The following is a 23,107-nucleotide window of genomic DNA, read 5'->3' as shown; positions in this document are numbered from 1 at the left end:
TTTGAAAATATATCTGTCCCCAGCGCACACACGCACCTTTGATTGCTCCCTGCCTTCACTGACATACGAACAGCAAGTTTTCAGTGCCCATTTGTTCAGCAGAAAACCACTCACAAGGTAAGGCAGGTATCTGCGCTCCCATTTAACTCTGCTTCTAAACTTTTCCGTATCGCTACTGGCAGCGCAATTCTCCTCCACGCCAAAAGTCAATTTACTCAAAGGTTTTCTAACCTGGCATCAAAAAACCTAAGAATCTCCAGTGATCTCGGAACTAAGAACAAATCCATCCTAATGAGCACAATTAAAAAATGTCCTCCTTATGGATGAAGCAAAACGAACACTAGATGGGGTTCCAGTTGCAACAGTTTCTTCAAAAAGTTCAGCGCAGTTTCACTGTTCCAGTGACACGTAAAAGAAAGGCTCCTTAAGGCTATATCTAAACTTTGGCTTACATAAACATTGGCAAAGGGACAAGAAACGAAATCCCTGTTGTTTGGAGGGTAAAACGGAGCTATGGGAACTACCTGTCAATCTCCTCTTCGGGGGTCTGGCATCTGAGGGGTGACAGGGGAATAGGGTTAGCAAAAGAAGCAAAGCTGATAAGGTGAAGCTAAAATAAACTACTAACTTCCTGCTAAGCAACCAGTAAGACTCAATTCGGGGGTCACTGGCAAGATATTGAAGTACATATTGTGATCTGAACCCTGTCACCTTTGGATGGAAGGAGGCTAGCAAAGGTTAAAACAGCTGAACACTTAAGGTTTTTTTTTTTTTTCTAGCAGCAGCCGTGCAGACTCGAAGCAGCAATTTCGCTAGTGCATTTCAACTTTCATTTCTTCCAGGCTGCGAAGCACGTAGGTGCGACGCACCTTAACACGTAGCGCGAGCGCCCAGCGGAGCCTCTCCGGTGGGCACACAGCCAGGGGTGCCCTTTCTGCAAAGGGTTTCAAGGAACACAACTGCGTTTTCTGAGAGGCACCTCAGGTCATTTCAAGAAGGACTCGTGTTTCCACAATTAAAGCGTGAATATGGTTAAAAACGAGTTATGCAACGGGACCTGGAACAGCTAAATATACAGCAGGGCTTGTCCTCGGAGTGCCAGATGCTACTTAGCATCTAAAAGATAAATAAGGTACAAAGTAAAACATAAATATTTTGCAGCGAGACAAAGCTGCGGGTTATGCAGGGGAAAGGCACACAGAGCGGGTTGGAGCTAACAGTGGGTTCCGGAGACTCCCACCATATGGGTTTTGGTAATTATTTCTGAATCGCATCTGCATAAGTGATATTTCACAGGGCCCTCTGCGCCCCGGGCGCACCTTTGGAAAGCACGTCGGTGCAGTTGCGAGGCGAGACGCTGCGGTTATCTCACCAAAAGGCCTCGTTACGTAACTAACTAAAAGCAGCCACACCGAGCCATTATTTCTCCCGAGCACCCTGCCCTTCAGATCGCACTAAAGAAAGCGATCATAATTTCTCTCATTTCATGGGCCCAGTAACAATTACGCGGGTGATCATAAAGCTGTAGCAGGAATTTACCAAAATCCATTACCGACATGAAAAGCCAGCGGTTCTGACAAGCCTTTTGATGGAAGGGCAGCAAAGATTTTTCCACCCCGAAAGCCTGGCCGGCTTCTTTCTCTGACATAACTTGTGCCCTGGGAAACTGTGCTCCAAGAACGCTCTCCTACAATTAGCAGCACAATTCCGAGCAGCTCCGAGACAATTCTAAAAGCTCATGGAAGTAGCCGGGGTTATTAACAAAAGGAAATAATCCCACGGCCTCCTGCCCACTTCCTACCAGTAATTAGTTACTTGTTGAACACAATTTATGCTGCGCGTAATTTCTGCTATTAATCTGATACCTGTTTCGCTTAATCCAACGTGAACTTTATTAAAAGTGCACATTCGTGGGGTGAAGGCGAAGGGTAAATTTACTTATCCACCGATCGCACCAGAAATACATTTTAAGCGCAGATCTCCCTGTAAGGGTGAGCTGCGTGAGCTTTGAACTTTAACAAAAGGGAGCAGTAGGAAAATAAATACACGCTGCTGCAGCCCGCTGAACTTTTTGCTATCGATCTTTAGCCACGGAGCTACAACAGAAACTTGAACAAAGCAGAACTCAATCAGGTGCAAGGAGTGCTCCCGGGGCCACCCTGCCCGTTCCCAACGCGCTGCCCAGCTGCGCTCACTGTGAGCGCCTCAAGGACGCGCGCTGCTACGTTTGCCCGAGCCCCGCGCAAGATGTAGAAGAACGAGCCAATCTGAAGTCGCGGTACGAAAGGGAAAGAAAGGAGCGCTCGGAATCCCGAGTTTTCGCTCCGCGATCGCGAGGCACACAATGCAGAGCCTCCTGTCCGCAGCGCGCCCTGCCCTGCCCCGCTCGGGGGCGGCTGCCGCGGGGCCGCGCCGTGCCGGGATTACCGCAAATCCCCGCTCCGGGGGCAGCAGCCCGTGGGCAGCACGCTGCGAGCGCAGCGCCCGGGCACGCCGACAGCGGTAACGCGAGCTCGCTGCTCCGGCCGGGCGGGGGGAAGCTCCGCGAGATTTTAGAATAAAGCACGCTTTTCCCCAGGCCATCGGCCGGAGCCCTTAAACGCGAGCTTTGTCGTTTAGTTATTTAACTTCCGACAGCCACGCGCGCCGCACGCAGCTTCGCTTCCACGCCAGCGCTTCGGGCAAAGCCCAACTTAGCGCACGCACATCGGTCAGCAACAGGCGGAGGGCTGCTCGGCTGGCACTCCTGAATCACGCTCGCAGGGTCTTGCTTTTGAAAATGATGCACAAAATCACATCAAAAGGCTAAAACCAGAGGAAAATGGCTACTTTTTAAAACGATGGGTGGGAGCGATTGGCTCCGCTCCGTCTTGTAGCAACAACACGGAGAGCGAGCGTCAGGAGATGCAATTGAAGAAAGTGAAGATGTGGAAAAATCCCTCTCTGCTTTCCCAGGAAGATAATTTCCATCTCTGCTTTCCCCTTTCCTGTTCACTTTAAAAAGTTCCAAACTCTTTCCCGGGAGGCCGAGGAAAGACAAACAAAAACTCAACGCTTCCTCAACTCCTGCTCAAAACTTCAAGAGGAAGTAGGAATAAGATCGGAAGAAAAATAAACGCGTTTGCTGAGATGAGAAAGGGGACGAAGCGGAGCGAATGGCAAAACCCGAACGCACTCAGAGCGCGCAGAACTCAGCCAAAAACCCGAAGTCGCCTCCCAGGAACCGAATGACTTTTAACAAACGTTTCGGCAGAGCTGCGCGAAACGAGCGTCCCCGCGTTCGGCTGCTTTCCGACGCGTTGGGCCCGGGCTCCGGGGAGCGCTCACACGGCCGGGACAGCGTCCCGCAAACTTTCCGACCCGACTCCCCGCGCGGCGGCGGGACCCTCCCCGCACTCCGCGCGCAGCAGCCGCGGGCAGCGCTCGGTTCCCGCTCCCGGGGTGCGGCGAGGGCAGGGCCGGGCAGCTCTGGTCGGCGGCGGCGGCAGCGCCGGGCGCCCCGCGGCCGGCCCCGGGAGCGGAGGGCCCGCGGCGCCGCTTCCTGGGGAAGTTGCCGGGGGAGCCCGAGGTGCTTCCTCCCCACGGGGCCGGGCGGGGAAGCGGCACCGCCGCGCCCCGTTCCTCCCTTACCTGCCCGCCCGGAGCGATTCCGGCCCCCGGCGCCCTCCGCCCCGGCGCTCGCCCGCCTCATGGCCGCTGGGTACCTGCCCCGGCTCCCGGCGGCCACTTGTCGCCCCGCGGCCCGGCGCAGGTACGAGCAGGGCACGGCCCCGCGGCGAAACTCCTCCGAAAGCCCCTCACCGGGAGGGGGAGGGACGAGGGGGGAGGGAAAAAAAAAAAAAAAAAGAAAGAAAAAAGAAAAAAAAAAAGGCAGATTTCACACGCTGCCTCTCCAAATCCCGGCGAACACAAAGCCGCTGTTTATTCCTCGCTCACCGACTTGGAGAGGGGAGGCGGAGAAGAAAAATAAAAAAACAACCGGAGGGAGAGCGAGCGGATCTCCGCGCTCCCGGAGCTTCAGGCTGGCGGCCCGGGGCAGCTCTCGGCGCGGGGCGATCCCCCCGGCCCGGCCCGGCGGCAACTTTTCCGCCTGCGGGAAGTGCTCGGAGCCGGAGCGCGGGGGTCTGGGCGGGGGGGCGCGAAGCGGGTGCCCGGGGGGGGCTTTCCGCCGGCGGGGCGGTGTGGGTGGCCGGGCCGGGGCATCCGCGGCGCGGGTGCGGGCTCGGGGGCCCCGCCGCAGCCCCGCTTTGTGCCGCCGCTCCGCGGGGCGCGGGTCCGTCCCCTGCGGGCTCGGGAGGGCAGCCCGCCCCGCGGGGGGAGGGCGGAGGGAAAGCGGCGGGGAACGGAAAGAGTTCGGGGGTTCGTTAAGAACCACGCGAAAGCGAACGCCGAGTTGAAAAAAAGAATAAAATCAAAGTCGACGACTCGGGAGCAAAAAGGGAAAAGAGCCCCCCCGGCCGTAACTCCCGGAGAGCGGCGGTCCCGCTCCGCCGCCGGCCCCGCTCCGCAAGGTAAGAGGCTCTGTTTTGTGCGTTTGTGTGAAAATGTGTGCGAGGGAGAGCAGAGGCACTCACCATTTCGCTGGGATAACGAGGCCAGATCGGGGTCGGATTGGAAATGCTGAGGCTTCGCCTGCTTCCTCCGCGACATGCTGGCTCAAACATCAGCTGGGGCAGAATAAAAAATTACTAAAAAAAAATCTTCTCAAAATTACGGAAATCGAGCCTCCCCCCCCCCAGCCTCCCCGGTCCTCCGCGCACCGCGCATGTGTCCTGCTATAATTATGATTATCAATAATGCATTGCGATTAATCATAGAGGGGCTCTTTGAAAGGCGATTGGCACATGGCCAGCTCTATTCAAACCAGCTCGCCTTAATCAATTAGGCGCTGATTTGCTGGAGACCCTTGTCTCTCCGCCGCTCCCACCCAATGAGTCGATCCATGCGGCGGGAGAAGGGGCTGGATTTCCCCAAAGCTGTTTGGATACAGTTTAACCCTCTTAGCAACCAGCTGGGGCCGCGCCGCGCCATCCCGGTTACTATAGGAATGCGGCTCCCCGCGCCTCTCCCCGCAGCCCCGACGGGCGCCCCGCGCTCCCGCCCGCCCCCCTCTCCGCGCTTTTTTTTTTTTTTTTTTTTTTTTTTTCCGGGGGAGGGTCCCAGAGCCCCCCCAACCCGGACCGGGGGGGACAGGGCAGGAGGACTGCAGCGTCCGGGGGAGCCCCGCAGCCGCTGCGCGCAGTGCCGCTGCCCCGTACCGCTGCCGCTAAAAGTTTCGGGTGCTTGGGTTGTTTTTTTTTTTCCTTTTTTCCTTTCCCCCCCTTCTCTTGGCTTTTTTCCCCCTTCTGCTTTTCCCCGCATTTGCAAATAAAGCTCCGTTCTCGCCTCCCCCCCCCCCCCGCTTCCCTTTCCATATATCACGGGCCCGAGGGGTGCTGAAAATAGGAAGGGTTTGGCTTTTACCTCACACATTCCCAGGACAATTAGGGACCGCTGGGAGCAGCGGGCGGACCGGGCGGCCGCCCCGCCCCCGGCCCCGCTCCGCGCCGGTTGGCCGTGCCCGAAGTCACTCCGCCGCCGGCGCCCGGGGAAGGTCGGGGCGGGCGGAGGGCCCGCGGCGCCGGGCGGACGGGGGCGGGCGGCTCGGCTCCGCGGCTCCGCTCCCCCCGGCCTTCCCCCGCCACTCCCGGAGCGGGGCGAGGGGGCGGCGCCGCGGGTGCCTCTGCTCCCCCTCCCGGCGGCAGCCTCCCGACTTTTGTTTCCTTGTGGGACGCGGGAGCCCGAGCGGGAGCGATGCGCAGCTGCCTGCCCGCCCCGGGCCTCGCGGAGCCGCCGCGGGTGCGCAGCGGAGCCGCCAAACCGCGCAGGGTCCGGCGGCGGCTCCGCGGCCGCGCGCTGCCGGGCGGAGCCGAGCCCGTGCCGCCGCCGGAGGACCCCTGGGCCGCTGCCCGCGGCCGTGCGGCTCCGGGACCGGGCGCGGCGGTGCGCCCGGCGTGAGATGCGTAACGCGCCAAAGTTTGGCTCGCGGGTGTTACTGCCCGAGGAGGAACCTCTTACAAACAAACGTCACGGGCTGGAAAAAAAAAAGTACAGTTGCAAAGAGGCCGCGGCCAACGCTGCGCTCCGCATCTCTCCGTCCCCCAGCGCCCCGGCTGCGCCCGCGCCGCCCTGCCCCGCTGCCGCCTCCGCGCCTCGAAGGAACGGGCCCGGGGGGCGCGGCGCCCGGCAGCTCCGTCCCGCACCGCCCCGTCCCGCACCGCGCCGCCGGCGCTCCCCCTCCCACCCCCGCCGAATTATTTACTCTGCCGTGGAAACGACTCCTTTTTCCGTATTAATATTAACAAACTCTGTAAAAGCGGGAGGCTGAGCAGCCACAACTCATTTCAATTTCAAATGAGCCGGCAAAACCTGGAGAGCGAGCGGGAGGAAAAGGGAGAGAGCGGCGACGTTCCCATTCGAGGAAGCGGCTCGCTCGCGTTTCCTTCTCGTTATTAAACGAAAGAGACTGCAAAACGTATACCACGAAGGGGGGGAAAGCCCACCAGCCGCAAAAGCAAACAAACAAACCCAAACGAACCGACGAAGCCCCCCCGGTGCCGCCCGGTACTGCCTCAGCGCTGCGGAGCGGCCGCGGCCGCCGCTGTCCGTTTGCGTGCGGGGAGAGCCCCCTCCGCCCGCAGCGCTCGGAACGGCGGAGTTTGAGAAAAAGACAAACGAAGCCATCAGCGGGGGTGATGGTGAAGGATGAAGATAATAACGCTGCTATAGGTGGCACTTCACATGACATTATTGTTCACTGAATATTTCAAGAGGTGTTTGGGCAGAGATGGATACACCCGGCGCACGCTGCCCCCTCCTCACCCTCAGCCGGGGCACAACCCCGACCCGGCCGTCCACAGCCGCCCCGCACCGCCCCGCACGCCGCAGCGTCCGCACGCAGGATGCCCCCGCGGCTCTCCCTGCGCGGCCGTGGCCGCACCACGGGCTGCCCCCGTCCCCCACCGCCTCCCGTGAGTCCCCATCTGCCGCTCTCCCCAAATTATTCCCGTTTACAATGCCGTTACGCATTTGTCGATTGAACTTAAGACAAATTCCCCCAATACCTTCGCTTCGTGGCAGAGAAAGGCCGGCCGGGATGGTAATTAAAAGGCAACTACAAGGAGAAAAACACAGGTTTAAAGAAAAAGAATAAGAAATTAACCCGGAGAAATTAAGTTTTGTAACTTTTTTTTTTTTCGTTTCTCTGATCCCTCGCTAATGCATAAAGCGGCACTTGGCATTTAACGTAGGGCCGCTCGATTATTTATTGTTTGTTTTCCTCTCCTTCGCTGGGGGCCGGGAGGGGTGGGGAGAGGCGGGGGGCAGAGAGCACTGCCGGGGCCGGGGAGAGATCGGTGCTTATTGTTGGTGATAGCGATACATCAATTACATGTCATTGTCTCCCGCAGAAGTTGTGAGAGTTCACACGCGCAATGCCCGCTCCCTCTCGCAGCCCCGTGACAGTGACGGAGCTTTTCCCTCCCCGCCACACCTTGGGGATTTTTTTTTTTTTTTTTTTATTTTTTTTTTTTTTTTTTTACCTCGGATTATTCTTTTTAATGGAGGTGAGAGGTTTGCTAATGTGCTTCGATGCAAATCAGCCCGGCTGGAAGGCACCCGCGGAGGGGATCGATCTCCAGTTCATTGAGATGAGCACTGAAGGGAGATGGCAAACAGGGGATAATTTGCAGTTCATTCTGCCGAGAGACGCTTTCAATGAGACGCAACGCACCAGCCTGGATTATTGTTATTAAGGTTTGCGCTCAGCCCCGACACCCTCAGCACTCAGGGGTTAAAAGCTCCGCAGTCCGCACACAGCTGTGACACACGCTCACACCGAGCCGGGGCAGTGCCACCGCTCTCCCTTTGCCGCACACCTCCGCCCGCAGCCCGGGGCAGCGCCGCTGCGGCACCGCCGGGCACACAGCTGCCCGGCCCCGCTCCGTGCTGCGAGATACCTGCTCCTCCGCAGCAGGACTTGTCCCTTTCTTCCCTTCTTTGCCTTTTTTTTCCTCCTCTCCGTTCTCTCCGTTCTCTTTTTAAACTAAAAAAAAAAAAAATACACTGCATAAAGGCTTCAAACGTCGCTGCAGTTGACCCCTAAAGCAAGCCGCTTTTCAGCTACACCGGGTTACATCTATTTCAGCAGCGTGTGTAATTAGGGGCTTCCAGATGCTGCCCTCAGCCGGGAACTCCGTGCTCCGACGCACCACGAAGTTTGAGGCCGTCCCGGGGCGCTGCCCGGGCAGCATTGCGGCACCGCGGCTCGGCGCTGCCCGGCGAGGGAACGGCGGCTCGGCCCCTGCCCGCCGCTGCCCCCCTCTCACCTTGGTATTATTATTATTTCTTAATGATAACTCCTCAGGGAAAAAGAAATAGGAGGAGAGGGGGAGAGCCAGCATGGAATCCTTCTCCATTATTAGTGACAACTAATAATTGATCATTGCTCACAAACACGAGCTTTTAGCCGCATAATGGAATCGTAAGCAGTACGGGTTGAACTAAAGGGGAAAAAGGAAAGAAAAAGAAAAAGAAAAAAAAAAAGGAGGGAAAGAGCCTCCCCCTCTCTCTGCCCCAAATCTCATAGAATCCAGCGATGGGGAACTCCCCCGCCCCCGAGATAAAAGCGGACGTGACTAATGCCATAAGCGGCCAAGGTGGGATTGTTTAATTCCGTTCTTTCTTTGCACGTTTGCTGCCTTTGTCTGACCCGATGGCCGGCACATTTTTACACCTCGCTGTCCCTTCCGAGTTTATTGATGAAGGTGCTTCTGAAATGATTATCGAGAGATTTACAGCCATCACTACCCACCTACGGGAAAAGTAGTAAAATCAATCCCTCAATCAATCGGAGCCCTCTGTGCATATCTTTTTAATCTTCTCTTTTAGCTGTTTTATTACAACAGAAGCATTAAATATGTTTGTTTCAAATTTAACACGAATGCCTCCGAAGGACTCTGTCAATTCAGACATAAATCACGAGGCAAACAAGCTGGGTGGAAAGTCCTCACACTCGGGCAGGATGGCTGCAAACCGAGGGCAGTACCTGGATGGCCGCGTTCCGGTGCCAGCAGCATCCCGCTCCGGCTGCAGGCAGCGGCTCTGTTTGTCCAGCCCGCGGGGCAGGAAAGACCTACGGAAAGATGAGCGCGCTGCACTGCACAAGGCTTCCACGGCGTTTTACGTGACTGCGCAGAGGACCTAGAGAGTGCTAGTAGTTAGGAATACTCTCACATCCTAACGCCTGTCATTATTTCCCTTTTGATATCTTTTTTTGTTTGTTTTTTTTTTGGTAGCGGAATGTCTTGGTCCCCATGTTAGAAATAGGCTTGCTTTGTTCTAATTAAGTACCATACACTCGAAAAATTCCTGGGTTCCAGTGCTGTTATCGATCCCAAGGCATCACACTAACCTTTGTGTACCTTTTCTTAGACTAATGACAAAATCAGCGGGTATCCCAGGTAGGCTGCTTTGGCCCGAAATTTTCCCCACTGATTTGTTACACGGTGGTCACCAAGGGCAGATGGAACGAGTCTATTAGCTCTATGCAGGAGGAAAAATGAAGAATTTGATTTGATCGCACGGAGGAACTTTGTTTTTTCAAGCCACATTCCTTTAGATCCCAGTTTAATTTTTTTTTCTATCCTAGTGTCTCCCTGCCACATAAGGGAATAATGCACCTCCCCTGGAAAAACAGACGTTTAGAAGTGAGGTGACAGGGATTTCTTCAGCCTTAGATAGAAATGTTTAAAAACCATTGTGGGCTGCAAAGATTTCTCCCACAGGCACATTGTGGGGTCTCCCATCACAGAAACAATTCTGGGTAGAACAGTGAAAAAAAATATATAAGACACAGAAATACACCCATGTCAATAGAAAAGTCATGACAAATACATCTGATATCAGATGGTGAGATATAGCTGGCTATCAGTCAGGATTTCCTCCTAACATCTTGCTTCAGGAAAAGTGCATTTATACGGTAGGAAAACTTCACAGGCACAGTTGCTCTGCACCTGGGTATACTCACAGGAGTCCTAGTGCGGAACTTAAAATCATCACAGCCATCATTTCTTCAATCAAACCACTATCTAAAACAGCGTAGAGTGTGGAGGTGGGAGCCATTTAAAAGCAAATGAAGGAATAGGACTGAGGGAAGTATCTTCCAGGATATTTTAGGAAAAAAAACCCGCTCTTCAAAAAAGTTCCCGTAGGATTTACTTACCTTTGAAACAAAATTATGCAAGAAGTTCTGCAGTTTGTCACAATATAAATGCAAGGCCAACATTTCATATGGCAATTGTCTAGTAGCGTACAGATGATTTTCTACAAGGTAATCATCTGATAAAGGAAGACCTGTTGTTGTCACTAACAGATTTCTGCTGTCAAATTAGATTTACCAAGTGTGCATTTTTATTTACATTTTAAAGTTTCATTTTAATTTGGGGAATCTGCGGTGATTACAGGATAAATATGTCTCAGACCTCAGGGGAACTGCTGCCTGCACAGACCCAAATTTCTCGACAGATGAAACGAGCCTGACAACTCCATTCATTTTCACGGTGTTATTTTTGATTCAAATACAGTGGAAGTATTTGTAAGTACATGCATTTTGTTTGCATAATATCGAGGTGCCCTGATTAATGCGTAGTGTTTACAACGTGAAAATTGTCATACTCCCTGCATCAATGCAAGAAGCTGGCTTGGCAGCCGCTGGCTGCAATAAAGTAAATGCTTGTGAATAACGTGCTGCTTTCCATGCCTGAACTAAGCAGAGTCCTCACAATCCGCCTTTTGCACCCGCTTTCGGCGGTCTGTTAATAGAACTGCTCTGCAATGGCAATGTGTAAAACCTCCCTGAGTGTAAATATGTTCACCCAGACCTGCACACATTATCTAGATATTATGGGGAGCCCCTTTCCTCAGGGAGCAATCTGATCTCCCAGCCACATTGCTGCAGTTTTCTTTTCTTGCCATTAGTGATCATTTAATGTTCAGGTGGCAACAACAGCCATTGCCTACCTCAAAAAGTAGATCCAGGACTTTCTCGTTAGTGAAATTAAATCTCCAGCTGGAAAGAGGGGGGAAGAGCCAAGAATGGAGCTGCGGGGCAGCTCGTACTGAGCCATCAGCACAGTGCATCAGCAATGCAGAGCGAGCTGTGATAAGCACTGCTCCATAAAGCTGAGATCACAGAGTTACATCTAGAGGATGGAACTCGCGCTCACCATCCCTAAGCAAAGCTCAAGTCACTAGAATCAGAAAAGCAATCCGCTAGAAGAGATGCCCCAAAGACCCTTCTTCACAAATCCAGAAACCTGATTTGGGTTCAGAGAAATTATTTCTGTCCTTCACATACCTTTCATGGTAAGCTCGGGCTGTTGGCGTGGCTGTACAAACCGTTTCTTGAATCTCACTCTGAGTTACATACTCCATGTTACGGTCCTTCACAGAGCTTCCAATTCCATCTCAGAAGGGGATTCACATTTATTTGCATGCAGTAATGCAGCCTTCTGAAGTCTAGCTGACTACTCCGTCATGAAGCTAATCTGAGCTTGCTCCTGTCTGCTGGCACCCAGAAGTTCTGTCCAAAAAGATTTTAAAGCTTCAGTTGGTTTTAGATCATCTTAAAAGCAATTGGTGCAAAAGCATATGTGCAAAGACAACTAGTCTGTACTGGTTCAGCAATTCTACCAACATTATGTCATACGCATACTGCAACAGAGCAAAAAAGGGGAGAGTCATGCCTGAATACAAGGAGATACAGTACACTGAAGAAAGCCAAACACCAGTGCTTATTCTACATCCATATGTAAAGCTGCAGGAGGGATCATATACTCATTTCTGAGTCCATGGAAAGCCACTTGTCCTCAGAAATTTGCAAGGCAAGCACCCAATCCTAAACAGGTGACAGGTGAGATCCAGCCTAGCGCAGGAAGCAGAGCACTGATGGGGCAGCACAGGGAGTGTTTCAGTCCAGAACTTGATGATCACGAAGGTCCGTTCCACCCTAGATGATTCCATGAGCACATTTCTGGCAGGGGCTATTTGGGATGATCAGTTAAGTCATTTCCCCCCACCATCTGCCACTGCCCCACACTGGGACGATGCTGTCCCCCAGCTGTCACCAGGCAATCAGTGGGTGAGTATTCCCAGTCTGCATTGCTCTAGAGCTAGCAAAAATGTTTGCATGACATACTCCGCCAGCAAGGGATGGAAATCTGCATGGGGCAACAGTGCGTGGTATGGTAAGTTCTTAAGCTGTTCCAGCTGTTTGCAAATAAAATATGCGCCTAAGCCCCCAGTCTATACAAACTGATTTCTGAGAGGAGCTGTATTTGTGTGAGTGTGCCAGATCAGGCCCATTACTAACTTCAGATGAGTGTAAACAACTGCTCCATAGAAAAAAAGGTCTAGAGAAGTCACCAGTGACAATTACTAGCATGTAAATAATATACCTCTTAGTAGGATGTCTCTTACAGTTACATACCTCTGCACTCCCATATATTATGGGGCTAGAACTCACTTGCCCTATCGCTGAAGTTTACTTACCCTGGTTTCTTTTGCAGTGTAAACAGCTTCCATTTTTATGCTGCACGAGAGCACAAACAAAGCTATCATATTTAAGAATAACATTTTCAAAGGAAATGGAGCCAAATGCATTATAAACGGACTGAATTAAATGGAATTAAACAAAGGATAAATATGGCTCATTCCCTCCTTCTCCTTCAGCACTGTCCTCTATGACACTGTACATGTAATCTCACAATACAATAACATTACTGCACTCACCCTGTTCAGGCTATGCCATTCACTCTTTGTTTCACTCCTAGAAATTTCTAATAGCAAATTTCGATTTCACCCAGCGCTGCTCCCCGAGGGCTGCCAGACTTGCTGCTCCTTTGCCCCATTTGTAATGGATCACTCTAAGGTAGGACAGGACCTGACCGCGTTCAGCGATGGGAGTCACACTGAGCAGAACCAATTAGGTAAGCTCAGTGCAAAGGTAGAAAGGGAGATGGACGGGAGCCTAATGGGTGAGAGATAGGCAAATTGACATGCAGAGCCAGCACTGCCGCCACCAGCCACGCAGAGCAGCAGCCGCCTAGGGCTGCAAAATGTTTTGTAACACTTGCCTGCGCTCATGATGGTGCCTTGTGAGGGGCCTACATTTGATGTTTTGCCTGGAGCAACAAAATCCCGTGGCTGGTGCTGGTTGCCGTATTCAGGAAAGCCTGCAGGAATTTGTTTGCTGGAACTCACGTGACTGGGAAAGGACTCACTGTAAAACAGCTCTGGCAATTTAGGAGTACAGTTCTTAAACCACCTGTTTAATTGTGTTGCTCACAGGTAATCTTGGGTTTCCAACGGGGTTACTAAAAGAAAACACAAATACTAAATAACCAGAGACAAAAGCTGTTCCAGGTAATATGCACCCATCCTTTGTGATGGCCCACACTTATTTTTGCAATAGTTGTAAACTACACACTGCAGAAAGTTCTTGTGGGATTGACTCTCCTTTCAGAAGTCAACTGGAGAATTCGCTTTGTGTTTCTTATTCTGCTTTCTTACTGCCATTCTCAAAAAATCAATCAAAGTGATAACTGGAATGTCTAGAAACAGCCAGAATTTAATCTGGACGAATTATACATAAGTATATCTGGCAGTGTATCTGCTTAAAGGAGCTATGTATCACTACAGAGAATGCACTGTTCTATGCTTGAAGCATTGACATACATTGCCAGGATTATAGTAATTTCAGTGCTTGGAAATATGCATGCTATAAAATAAAAAATAATAAACAGAATTTGAAAATAATTTAAATACTTTCATTTTATGACTAACTGTATTCTAGTTGCTTACAAGGTTTTCAGTAAATACTTGTCACAAAACCTCACCTAACCCCAGCTTTTGTTAGGCCCCAGGCTTTGGGAACATCCAGGTGACAGCCCAGGCTCTGTAGCTCAGGCACACGACCGCATTGATCTGGCTATCTGTCAGGCAGCACAGACCTGTCAAGTGTTTCTAAACTTATATGTCTCTTTCTGACTGCTGTATGAACCCTTTCTGTGTGGGATATGCACTCTTTTCTAGGGTAGGAGAGAGAGCAGTTCCCTTCCTTGAAGGGCTTTTTTATTCCAAAATGCAAAGAGCGTGCTGCATGAACTGAGGCATTGGCTCACTAAGCAGGAAAGAAAGGACACAGGTGAGATACTGCTCTCTGTAGCCCACACAGCACTCCTTCCACAGTAGAGACTGACCTCAGAGTGCCAACCCAGTCTCTGTGTAGGCAGGTAAGTCCTTGGTGGTGGAGCTGCAGGGCGAAGGACCGGGGCCAAGCTGCTTGGAGGTACCTCAGTGCTCTGAGGTCCTGTTTGCCCATGGATCTTGCCATTTCAGGATATCCCAGAGGTGTCACCTGAGAAGAATACAAAGGAAATTTTGTGAGTTTCCTTCAACGCATTTTTTTCAAGCCAGGTGGATGTTACTAGATAGGGATTTTGTCTATCCTAATAAAAACAGCTGCACTTTTCAATACATAACACAGAGTAATCAAATGCCTCAACTTCAATGTATTCCTAGGTTCCTTGAAAATGACAGGGCAAAACAGTTTTACACTGGACTTTACTATCTGTACATTTAGTGATTTATTATATCTTTCCCAATCAAATAATCAAGGTAATTTGGACTCTGTTGTGGAAAGACGGAAGGTGCCTGGCTGATACATGCTGGTGAACTAACTGCATTAGAATCTCTGGTTCTTTTCTTTCTCTTTTACTCACCAAATAGCAAAAAAATTGGATTCTTTTTTTCCGTACAAAATTGCAGTACTGCAGGCTAAAACTTTTCCTCTTAATGTAAAAACTTTCCTTCTCAATCTAAATTCATTTTAAATTGTTATGCTTTACAAACTTCCAAATGGGATTCTAATTGTTGACAGACATTTTACATTACATGTGTCTATCACTTTGATTTAATATGCATTTTCAATGAAATTTTAAAAAGGCCTCTAAGGTGGCAATTTAACAGCAAGACATGCTGTGAATTTTAGATATAAAAAATATCTTGTCTGCAAAGCTTTTTTTGTACATATGAAAATGGCCTTCAAGGAAAAAGAAAAAAAGAAGTCTGCATGGCTGAATTATCAGAAGCTAAAGATCTCTGAGAATATTACCTACTGTTTTAGTCAATCACAGCCATCAAATGTAAACCAGCTTTTACATTTATGCAGCATTTCAGTAGTGCACTTCAAAAACTATTAACCATGAAAGAAATAAAATTTATCTGGAAATCCTACATCTGGTTTATTACATCTCATGACCTGATTTAATTTTCTTCCAAAGAAAACGGGCGTTGAAATGTCTCTAAGTAATAGGTACTTCTCGTCAAGTTTGAGATGACACATTTGAAAGGAATTCCAAATGTATTCTGAAAGATGAGAGCAAAGCTAGCTTTCTTGTGTCCCTAAGAGTGGAAACCAGACCTGGGACAGCATAGGAGCTAGAGGGGACCTGTTCTGTATCAAATCTACCTTTGAAATCATCAGAATAGTAGTTAATGTATAGGCTACGTATAGACTATAGACTTCAACAGCTCAGTGGGAGCAGCTCTAAAGCTTTTACTTCAAATTTGTGAAATAAAATACTAGCAACTTTGAAATAGTTGCATGTTCTTCATAACTTGAATGCAAACATCTTGGCTTTGGATTGTTTGATAATAAATAGCTTTGGATCATTGTGTTTTAGTGGCCCTGCACAGTGTCCCAAAACTCGCACTTGATGGCAAGAATAAACATTAATTAAACTTCAAAGGCTGCCAAAGATTCTAGTTATTTTGATTTAGGGAAATCATTTAAATTAATCTCTATATTCGTGTAGAAAATGTGTAATCTAATCCATTTCTCTGTCCCCAGCTTCAAGTCACTTATTATTGGGAAAAAAAAAAGAGCTTTACTAATGTTTCCTGTCTTGAAAGAAAGAGGAAAAAAAAATTTCATATCCTTTTAAGGAATCCTGGCATAGTGACATTGGGAAACAAATATTATAATACACAACTGTGTGCTTATATCTCTGCATAACTGCTATTAAAAGTAACACACAAAACAGAGTTCTCCAGTGGGAGCAGTAAACCCAGATTTTATATAGATATATATACATTCAGATTTTATACACACACACATATATATTAATGTGTGTGTGTGTATATATATATGTATATATGTTAGCAAAAGAGCCAATTACTTCCTTGAATGGCTTCCTGCCTTAGCAGCCCAACTCAGCTGAACGCTGCTGTGGTCCAGAAAACTCGTGGTCAGCCTTGTAACACTTCTGTCTTTATGCTGAGCCCCTCTCAAAACTAGGCAGAAATTTTAATAGGATGAAGAGCTTTGATTTTTACTTCAAAATTAATCCACTCCTCAGCTGAAGGAAGTATGTAGAATACAATGACAGAAGCACTGAGGAAAGAAGTGAAAGGAGTGAGAACCTCAACTATTGTAAATCACCTTAATGCCACTGAAGCCAATAGGACTACGTCAATTTAGACTAGCTGAGGTTGTGGCCTAATATTTGTGCTGAAATGTTGAGGCTATAGCAATATCCCTGAGCTGTATAAATATTTGTTGAAAGCTGCTTGTTAGTGTGCCTGGGATGGGCTGCTCGTCAGCAAGCAGTTTGGATTCTTGTCTTTCACCTTTCTCAAGGAAACCCATTTTTTGGGGAGGGGAACTTTGCCCGAGCAAAGAGTATAGATAAGATCCTTCTTACTTTGTACAGTGATTATACTGTGTACAGTGAAACAGTAAGTTTCATCTGCTCTTTTGAAGTTGTACGAGTCTGACTGTCCTGACACACTGATTCATGCAAAGTACTGTACATGAATGACCAGTAATGTTTACAAAATGAATTAGTTTGACTCCAACTCTTGAGCCAGAAAGTAAGCAAAAAGAAGAGCCAGGCTATTTCTGAAATTCCAGCTTCCTCACTAGAAACTGCACGCTCTGTCTCACTAATCAGCATATTAGTGTAAAATGTACGTGTTCTGTACAGGAGGACAATTACTGACAGCAGTGACTCTGAGCACTGTGCACATTAACCGTTCCACCCCCACACTGCTCTTGTGTGGTGGGCAAATCCAATTGCAGCACACGGTACAGAGAAAAAGAAAAGTGAAAAACGTCTATCAGTAAGTGATTAATCCACAAATTGTGGTGGTGTTTTTTTTTCCCCCATATATTAAGTTCCTGGTAACATTTAATTTCACTTCTTTCAAAGCCTATACATCTACTCATAGATGTATATTCAGGAGTCTTCTTATGCAAATATTTTTGGTTTAGGTTTATTCATAATCGGTGTCCTTTCTCATAAAATCTTGGAAGCTCTTGTTTATTTTCTCATCAACCATCTTAGTTTAAGAATTCAGCAACATCAGAACTACCTTCAGAATTACCTCACCCTATAAAAACCATCAGATTTTGTTTGATCTAAGATAAAAATGATTACGAAATAAAGTAATGTTATTTAACCATTTGCTTTAGGATAATCTGAAACTCAAAAGGGTTCAGTGAACTTTCTCACAGAAAAGCAGCCTCCTAATCTGAAAAGCACCATTTCATCTAAAGCTGGAGATGCCTCAGAGACAGATTGTTCGCTCCTGTGAATGGCTACAGCTCCACGGAGGGAGAATATGAAATAAAGCTCTGTTGATTTTCCAGCAGAGCATCTGAACCACTTCTCCAACCCCAGTCAGTTAAAGCAAAATTAAGAGACAAATAAACCTGGATGTGTATGTGAGCTCTTCATTTGATGTAGATTAGCACAACTCTACTGGATATCTGACCTAAGTAGAATTATAACGGACTTACTAACAAGAAGAGCTGGGCCAGGGTATTTTAAAGGTGAATTCATACACGTGAGTGGAAACCTGATTCTTCCTTCTTATTCAGACTGAAAACAAGAAATGTACAACAGAGCTATAGATCAGTTGTGAAATTGATTTTTTTTTTTCATGGAGGGATGCTAAAGAGGCCCAGTTTTTTCCAAAATTACCAACCACTGGTGCAGTGGATAGCTCAGGCCAAATGGCAAGTGACCCCAATGCAGCCAGACACCTCCCCATCTGCATCAGCGCTGCACCCAGCCCATCAGCTTTTATTTCCAGGCTAAGCACGTGAATCCAGAGGAGTAGTAAAAATGTATAACTCCATCTGAACAAAACAGCTTGGCAGGATATTTTTAGCATTATCTAAATATCAGATGTCAATAAATAGTTAAATTCGGATGTGGCTTTTCTTATTAGTTTAAACATAAGTCAATATTTTTGTATTTTGTTGTCTCAGGGTTTCTACAGGAGCACAACAAATTTCATCAGTGACCTTTCCACACTCTATAGCATTATGCCTTTGTACTCGTATCTATCCGTATGCTTATCTACTGCGTATCTATCAGCTGTATGAAAATAACTATCAGTCACTTCACCCCAGAGCAAGTATCAATAGGGAGAATGACAGTGGCTAGTTTGCACACTTGAAATGGTTTATTTGTTGCAATCCTGCACGAGATGTTTATCAGTAAGCACCAGACAGCCATGCAGAAGAAGGAGCCTTAATTCTGTCTGAGACAGCCTCTTATTGCTATTGATAGTTAGCATCAGTGTCCAGTCTGAGAAATGGAAGTGCTGCAGGCAACTTCAGTCAAGACACCTTATTGATCTACTGCTTCCTTTGCCTCCCTGAAGCTAGAGAAGAAAAATAAAAAGGGGAGGAAAAGCTTGCTGTACAAGGGGCAATGCTGTGCTCTATGACTTACCATCATTCAAAAGGGGTGTGTATGTGCATGGATATTCCTGATATTCAATGCCTCAGACAACTGTAAATCACACACACTGCCGTGATAAATATAAATGTCAATGTGTTGGAAATGTCCTTTATATAAGAGGTGTCACTAGAACTACATTTTTAGCATGAAACATTTTTGCTGCTTTTTATTTTTCATTGACTTATTGTGCTTCTGTTATATCCTGTCTAACACAATCAATCTAAAGCATAATATCTGAGAGTCCTATTCATAAATAATACATATTTGGGTCATTTTCATTTGTATTCTACAATGAAGATTTACAAGCCAGAAACAAAACAAGAAACAATGTGTGGAATGCTCTTATTCACTGGATAAGAATATATTACTGTGATCAATTAATCTGCTTTTCTCTGCATTAGGTGGACATCTTTATGGTACATCCATAAGGGTTTATAACTTAGAAGAGACAGAACCAGCTCTGAGGCTCTAACATAAAATGCCTGTACTCAGAAAAGAGAAACTTTTCCAAAGTTTTTTTTTTTTTTTCCAATGGGAAATGTGTTAATTTTGGCAAACTCAATCATACAATACCCCATCTATCAACACACTGCGTCGCTTTGCCCTATATACTTGTTACACTAAATGAAACAAAAAATTGACTCCATTGTAGCGCAGGAAAAAAGTCAAAATAATAATTACAGGGATTTTTCTAGTGCTGTTCATCCAAAGATATTTACATTCCACTTACAAACCATGTAAACTCATTCTACAGCAGGGGCAAACTGACACAAAGAAAGGTCCCAGCTTTTTTTTTTTTTTTTGGCCAAAAGCTACTACACCAAAATGAGTTAAAAAACAATCCATATGGATATAAATCACCAGAGCAAAGCACAACAAGAAAGGTGAAAGGAAAACTCATATGAGCATTGCGGTATACCAATATTTCATGTAAGAAGATAGTCACCTGCGTAGTCGCCAGTAGGGCTGGTATTCTAACGATGGCCATGTCAGAGAAGCAGCAGTAACACCCCAAGGATTTATAAAATTCTGCTTGTAAAGAAAGGAAAAAAAGTTAGTTAAAAAAAAGTCAATGTTACTTTAGGAAGGAAGGTCAGAATATCTAAGAATATTGTGGGTAACAAATTGGTGAGGAAAAGTCTGGGTGAGTGATGAGGGCAAGGACAAGGTAGTCCACTGGGCCTTTGCCCCAGGCACTGAGAGATGCTGCGCTCAGTGCTTTGGATTGTGGATTACTGTACTCCTTTTTAACTCTGGAAATCTGCTACAAGTGCATCTCAGATAAAAAAGTGAAATGAGTTTTGCAACTACGACAAAAAAGCAATTTTACATTTCATAGGCCTTTTAAAACCCCTTTCAATAGAAAATAAAAATAACAGTAAGCGGAAAAAAAAAAAAGGCTACATTTCAATTCCCCTTTTTATAGTTTGATGGTGCAGATGTTCCCAGGTCAGAGGTGAATATGTCTTCAGGTGTCAAAAGATGCAATAACCCAAGTCAAAAATGGTCCAATCCCCAGAACTGTAACTGTGTGCCAGAATCTCCCCACCTTGGAAGCTTGCTGGCAGCAATGTGCTCCAGGTGTGTTACGCTGAACAGACCTGGTAGTCATTTTAATATTTTCCATACTCATGTAAATAAACTTGATGTGTGTTCATCAAATGTGGGAAAATCCCACAGAATTGTGTACCATCTGTTTATAGGTAAAAGGTCTGCTTTGCTGACAATTTAGTGCAAAATCAGAAAAGAGAATGAAAGCAAGCAAGCAGTGGGGTTTGTTCTGCTTTGTTTTTATAAATCTGAGGCTTAAGGTCATATCAAAACCTAACAAAGTTCAAAGGTTCATTCTGTTTTGACAGCGTCGTCCTTTTCAGATATATGAATATTACCTGAGCCCCACGAAGCTCTTAAACCTGCACCACGTGGCTGCCACCTGCAGCCTTGTGAAACCTTGAGTGCACACAGGAGTCAATGACTTCAGCAGGACATGGGGGGGGTGCAAGGACCACATCTTGGGCAGCTGGATATCTGCACTGATGCCCTGGACCAGAAGCCTCAGTGAAACACTAGCTGATAGCATTGCAGTGCTTCTGGTTGGCTGAAGTGAGAAACCCAAGCTGAAGCAAAACCTAAGAGGCTCACTGAGAAAAAACCTCACCTTAACACCTGGCACCAAGTTTGGTGGGGTTTTTTGTTTGTTTGTTAGAATTACAGCAGTTTAATTCAATTAATATGACAGATGCCAATCAGAGTATCCATCTTAATTTTTTTTTATCTGGTTTGAATAAGACTGTTGTATAAAAGGCAGTTACGTCTGACGTCTTGGAAGCAGCTATGACGCCAACCAACATTATAAGAATAATTTGAGACCTCTCTTGTCCTTATATCCCATGAGGAACATGATCTTACACGCTCATACAGGTAACTGATAACCAGGTCCAGGAATTTTTTTCCTAAATATGAGCTGAATACCGTCAGAAAATAACGCCACAGACTTTTTTGAAAGAATGTTTTCCTTATGTTGCATCAGGGCATGAGATCTTGTCTTGGGTGAGAGAAGAGTTAAAAAAGCTGGCAGAGGAGAAAAACATCAGAAGCAAACAAACTGACAAAGCTAATCAAATCCAGACACATGTAATCTAAAATCTCAAAGGGGATTCAAGGTAAGCTAAAAGGACACTGTAGGATCAAATGCTGCTAAAGCATCCAATACAACCTGATGAGAAGACAGAACAAAATCTCTGTAGAGACATGCACCAGATGCTCAGCAGGATAGGCCAGTGTATATCCACTGAGACAGACTCTGCTACTTTACAGTGGCTTAACCTTGCCCCTAATGGCCTAAAAAAGGTATTTTAACCTTGCCACCAGCATTGTATTGGGTTATAAAAGTTGAGAAAAAGATTTTGAGCGTGCCTATGGTCAGTTAATTGGGAAAACAACCAGCTTCCCACAGTATAATCTACTCCATTTGCCAAAAGAGACAAGTTTTATACGTTTCAGTCAGAAAAGTGTAACTCCTCCAGTGGTGTGGCTGAGAAATTTACTTTGAAAATCAGGAATCTTATTTCCAAGGTCAATCTGAGGTTTCCTGGGTTCAAACTAAAATATTTTGTGGGGCCAAAGAAATATTTACTGGGTTCTAGGGAGCAGAGAATGGATGTGTAGTTCGAACATATTTCAAGTCAGCCTGGGAGGTCTCTTTGTTTTTATATCTGTGTCTCCTCGAAGAAACTTTTTTTTTTTCCTCTGAGAAATTGGAAATTAAGACAATGATGACATTTTTTGCCTGTACATTTCAAGACATGTCCTGCACTGAATCAGGGAACCAGCACATCATATGAAATGATGGAGTCAAATTTTGCCCAAGGGCTGCCATTCTTTTTGTGCTAAACTAGAAGGAGTTTCTGTATTAAGCAATGTTTTGTTTTATATGACCTTTGACAGTGGAAGTGTTGGAAGAATGACATTATATGTTGTAGGGATAGTGCTAGGTGGAGGTTGATAGGCAGTTGTAAATTAAATGGCAACATATTACAAATGAGCTCCAGAATGAGTAGGCGATTGGAAGACTTGCTACTGCATGCTGGAGATTAACATCCAAACAGAGAAACTACCACCTAGCCCAGCAATTGCAGTAAAAGGTTAAAAGAAATATTCAATATTATCAATCATATTAAAAAAAAGGAGAGAACTTCTTACAGCTGCCAAAGTAGCTTGAGAGAATTAATGTGTTTGTGTCAAAAAGACTGAGAATAAGTGAAATAGGACTACAGTGATTGCCAGAATTTTACTTGCCTGGGGAGATAACATTGGACATCCAGTTGAACTAGGCAGGTGCCAAGAATCCTCTTGTGAATGCTATGGAGCTGTTTTCAAACATGAGAACGTCCAATGACTTCCATTCTCCAGTCCTCTCTGTGGTTTCTGAGTTGCTCATTAAAAGCAGGGAAGCCTCCCGTGAGGTGTGATGACCTGAAAATAGACAGGAGCTAAAGAATCAATGTTTTAAGTAAAACAGCAATTATAAAAAGATCTACAGCTCTTTCCATGTAATCAGGTAAATTACCAGGAGTAGCATAAAGCACCTAAATTGGAGAAAGAGTAGAGAAAGGGGGTGTGGGGGGAAAAGAAGATCCCTTGGGTGATATCTGATAGGATGCTAAGTCTGTGTAGAGGGCAAGAGGTTAAGTGAAAATGAGATGAAGGAATGATCAGATACAGTCAGATCAGAGACAGTTAAATAAAGGAACGTG

The 23,107-nt window shown here is 47.0% G+C and overlaps 1 protein-coding gene and 1 long non-coding RNA gene across 4 annotated transcripts in view; both read right to left on the bottom strand.

Moving 5' to 3' along the window:
- Positions 1–5,509, bottom strand: part of SALL1 (spalt like transcription factor 1) — a 15,137-nt gene extending 9,628 nt beyond the window's left edge. Inside the window, exons 1-2 of one of the 3 annotated variants that reach the window (XM_021408578.1) lie at positions 5,464–5,509; positions 4,575–4,667 (exon numbers count right to left, since the gene is read on the bottom strand). In XM_021408578.1, coding sequence (XP_021264253.1) covers positions 4,575–4,650 — 76 coding nt within the window. In that variant the 5' untranslated portion in view covers positions 4,651–4,667; positions 5,464–5,509. Of the gene's footprint in view, positions 1–3,630; positions 3,773–4,574; positions 4,668–4,760; positions 5,100–5,463 lie in introns of those variants that run through there. The other 2 variants (XM_021408579.1, XM_021408580.1) reach the window with 2 other exon arrangements.
- The window catches only part of LOC110404384, a 68,187-nt gene continuing 52,789 nt past the window's right edge, over positions 7,710–23,107 (bottom strand). The window contains exons 9-10 of the long non-coding RNA XR_002442207.1: positions 19,798–22,826; positions 7,710–14,455 (exon numbers count right to left, since the gene is read on the bottom strand). This is a non-coding gene — a long non-coding RNA (uncharacterized LOC110404384). The remainder of the gene's footprint in view (positions 14,456–19,797; positions 22,827–23,107) is intronic.

Source organism: Numida meleagris, chromosome 10 (assembly GCF_002078875.1).
Source record: "Numida meleagris isolate 19003 breed g44 Domestic line chromosome 10, NumMel1.0, whole genome shotgun sequence".
In the NCBI taxonomy this organism is placed as follows: domain Eukaryota; kingdom Metazoa; phylum Chordata; class Aves; order Galliformes; family Numididae; genus Numida; species Numida meleagris.
The sequence above is the reverse complement of the archived record's forward strand: the minus strand, read 5'-3'. Positions and strand labels throughout refer to the sequence as shown.